At 42.4% G+C, this 3,892-nt stretch overlaps 1 protein-coding gene across 1 annotated transcript in view; it reads left to right on the top strand.

Annotated features, from left to right (window-relative positions):
- The window catches only part of LOC107109814 (TBC domain-containing protein kinase-like protein), a 45,510-nt gene extending 42,502 nt beyond the window's left edge, over positions 1–3,008 (top strand). Inside the window, exon 5 of the mRNA XM_015410518.1 lies at positions 2,877–3,008. Within this exon, the coding sequence (XP_015266004.1) occupies positions 2,877–2,987 (111 nt within the window). The 3' untranslated portion in view covers positions 2,988–3,008. The remainder of the gene's footprint in view (positions 1–2,876) is intronic.
- The last annotated feature ends 884 nt before the right edge of the window (positions 3,009–3,892 follow it).

Raw genomic sequence — 3,892 nt, 5'->3', positions numbered from 1 at the left:
GGGAAAGGAGATTGGAAATTATATCACTTTTGATTTTTGCTCAGTTTGCTGTGTAAATAGGCCATGTGTGAGCTTTGATGACGTTATTAAACTTCTGTCTAAATTAAGAGTCAGTAGTCTGATCTGTGCATCCATGCCATGACTAATTCTGTCACGGTTATTCAGGAGACATGGGGGTGGGGGGCAGCTGTAAATGTCCTGGAGTGCACAGTTGTGCAAGTTCCCACAGTGCTTGGTGAGTGCCAAGTGGGCAGCAATGCAACAACGCAACACTGCCTTTAGGCAGTGCCATGGCAAAGAGTGCTGACAGGCTAGTCTGTTAAACTAGACAGGTGGCAGAGGAAGTACCCAGAAAGAAGTAAGTAACTCAAGGGTACGGGAAACTGGATCTTTGTGACTTGCAAGAGCAGCATTTCCTAATAAAGGGTATTGTGATATTGGCTATTTTTCTTCCAGTCCTTCTCCTAATAATTCTTAAAAGGCAATTTTTAATTTTTTTCCTGCTTCTGCATTTTGCCTTGGTATTTCAGTGGTCTGTCTGCCCCGACCCCAAGATCTGTTTCATGCATGGTTACAGCCAGTTCAGATCCTACTGATTTTTGCTCAGTTTGCTGTGTAAATAGCCCGGCCATGTGTGAGCTTTGATGACGTTATTAAACTTCTGTCTAAATTAAGTGTCAGTAATCTGATCTGTGCATCCATGCCATGACGAATTCTGTCACAGTTATTCAGGAGACATGGGGGTGGGGGGCAGCTGTATCATGGACTGCACAGTTGTGCAAGTCCCCACAGTGCTTGGTGAGTGCCAAGTGGACAGCAATGCAACAAGTCAGAGCCTTTAGGCAGTGCCATGGCAAAGAGTGCTGACGGGCTAGTCTATTAAACTAGACAGGTGGCAGAGGAAGTACCCAGAAAGAAGTAAGTAACTCAAGGGTACAGGAAACTGGATCTTTGGGACTTGCAAGAGCAGCATTTCCTAATAAAGGGTATTGTGATATTGGCTATTTTTCTTCCAGTCCTTCTCCTAATAATTCTTAAAAGGCAATTTTTAATTTTTTTCCTGCTTCTGCATTTTGCCTTGGTATTTCAGTGGTCTGTCTGCCCCGACCCCAAGATCTGTTTCGTGCATGGTTACAGCCAGTTCAGATCCTACTAGTATACAGTGTTCCCTCTAAGCTGAGTTAGTGTGAGCTAGCTCATAGTTTTTTAGCCTCTGGCTCACACATTTTTGTCTTAGCTCAGGAAGGATGGCTGTGGAGCAAACTAATCTATGCAGTAGCCAAATTGCTCACTCACAATTTTAATGCCAGTAGCTCACAAAGTAGAATTTTTGCTCACAAGACTCCACAGCTTAGAGGGAGCATATATTTGAAGTTCGTTTCAATGTCCATCATTTCCTGCTTTCTTACCTGCACACAGTGATAAGTCTTGCTCCTTTAAAGACATTACAAATGCTGTGGAAACCCTACAGTTAACCAGTGTTTTCTGCAGCAAACACATAAAGTGTGAAAAGTATACATGCACACATATATACAGAAGCTTTCCTTAGACCCTTGGTCTACCCGTGTCAAACCTAGTGCCTGGTTCTTTTAACTGGAGGTGCCAGGGGTTGAACCTGAGACCTTCTGCATGTCAAGCATAAGCTTTACCATTGATTCATGGCCTCTCCCCAAATCACATTTTAAAAAGCTTAAAAGCAACCAAAAACCAATCATTAAAACAATTCAAAACAGAGCTAAATTACATACAAATATGTAAAAACAGTAATTAAAACACTGGGTAGAACGGTGGGATCGCTGAGGGAACACAAAACAAAAGAATCTTTATCTGCTGGCAGAAGATGGGCACAGAAGGAGACAGACCTGTGGAGAAAGTTCCAGAGTTTGGGTCTGTGTGGGTCTCATTTTGTGTTTATTGACCTTTTCCCATTTTAATTTAGCTGTCCTTGTCATTGGTTCTGGGGTGGAAGCATAGAGTATTTTGCTGTTTCTAAATGCTCTAGAAAGTGACTGTCTTTCACTTTCATTCAGGCTACTTATGTATTGATAATCAGGATAGACTTTAGGAACGGTAGAAAGGGCTGGTAGGGAGAGCCTTCTCCAAGCCAGCCCAGCTGTCTTTGGGCTCACTTGCACAGCCCATTTAAAGGAACTATGCCAGGGAGCCAGAGGCAGCTGAGCCAGTGCAGAAGTCTGTCCCCACTTGCTCACATGCTTCAGGGTGCCTGGCACAGCCCCGAGATAGCTAGGCCAGCAGAAAAGAAGGTGTGAGGTTCCTTCCAGGGGGCATTTCACCCTCTCCTTTTTGCTCGCTGTGGGAGGCACTTCACCCCTTCTTTTTTGATGGTTCGGGAAAGTTATGCCCAACAGAAAGGAGGAGGTGAAATGCCCTCAGGAGGCACACCGTATTTAACCCTCGGGTTTTGCTCCCCCCCATTTCAAAGGGTTGGGGAGCAGAACTGGAAGATTTAAATGGGTCCGAGCCAAAACCCTACTTTTTGCTCCCCTTGCTTTCGCTGGGAGCAGAAAGCAGGGTTTTAAAGTTTAAATGGCCCACAAACCTATACAAACATTTCAGTTCAGGACTGTCATATCTGTGCAGTTGGGTTCATGGTTCAGTCTGTGGTTCAGTCGTGAACTATGACTGTCTTTTTCAAGGACAGCTCTTATCAGAACTATGGCTTGCTCAAGGTCATCTAGCCAGGTGCAAGTGGAGGAGTGGAGAATCAAACCCGGTTCTCCCAGATTAGAGTCCACGCACTTAATCACTACACCAAACTGGCTCTCATCTCACATCTGTTTGCTTAACTCTGGAAAGAATTTGTGTAAATACATGAATGCTACACAGCCTTCTGATGCCAAGTCTTTCTGCTTCAGTTCGCAGCCCATCTCGTGAAAATCAAATATCCAAGGGTTTGCATTTTAGATGGCGGCATAAACAAGCTCAAGCCGACGGGCCTGCTGACAGTTCCTTCTCCACAAATATGAGCATCTTTAAATATCCTGAGAGCCTGAGGTGTCTATCAGCTATGTGAGAAAACTGTAAAGGTGTTATGGCACATGTGTCAATAAAAGCAAAAGATTATTGGAGCCTTTCCATGCTAGTTTTTCAGGAGATTAATTTTTATTTTACTTTTTTTGGCATTGAGCTCCAGTGCTTGTTGGATGGAAATGTCAATGCTTGCAGAGTGGAAATGTGATCCTTTAGATTGTGTGGTTTCAGCCCACCAATAACCACCCAGTTGAGTTTTGTCTGTCTACTCATTTGGGTCAATCAAACCTGTATTTTCAAACTATTAAGGGAAATTGCACAACTTATTGCAGAGGTAATGTTTTGGGGGAAGGAGGCTGAAAGTTATGGGACATAACCTTCACTTAAACAAGAAATGCTAAAGTTCGCACAGGTAGCATTGGGTTATTATGATGCTTACTGATCTATTTCTGGACACAAGGTGACATTTTTAATTTGAGTAAAAAAGCAAACTGGAAGTTAGTTTCAAAGTATACAATAAAATCTTTTTTCAAAAATTTGTCCATATAGCTTTTAGAACTCCATGGTGTTCCAGTAGTTGCCGTGGAGGAGCCTTAATTCCATCCATGTAATTCAATATGACACATCCTGAGATTTGAGGAATGTATTTTTGCAAGAATAGACTTCTGTCCTTACCTGAAATGTGTGGATTGTCTGCATTTGAAATGGGCATCACTGGCATGTTGACAAATGAGATAAGAAGTATGGGAAATATTTTGATCTCACAATGAAGTTGCCTGCAATCTCAGCAACAAAGGGAGTTGAATGAATGGATGAATGAATTTTTTGAATGAATATTAAATTTTAGTAAATGTTTAACTACTTAGTAACAAGCAGCAAATGCCTGAATTTTAAAACATTA

The sequence above is a fragment of the Gekko japonicus genome, unplaced genomic scaffold (assembly GCF_001447785.1).
Source record: "Gekko japonicus isolate JY-2015 unplaced genomic scaffold, Gekko_japonicus_V1.1 scaffold2595, whole genome shotgun sequence".
Taxonomy (NCBI): Eukaryota; Metazoa; Chordata; class Lepidosauria; order Squamata; family Gekkonidae; genus Gekko; species Gekko japonicus.
Note: the sequence above shows the minus strand (reverse complement) of the source record. Positions and strands in the feature narration are given on the sequence as shown.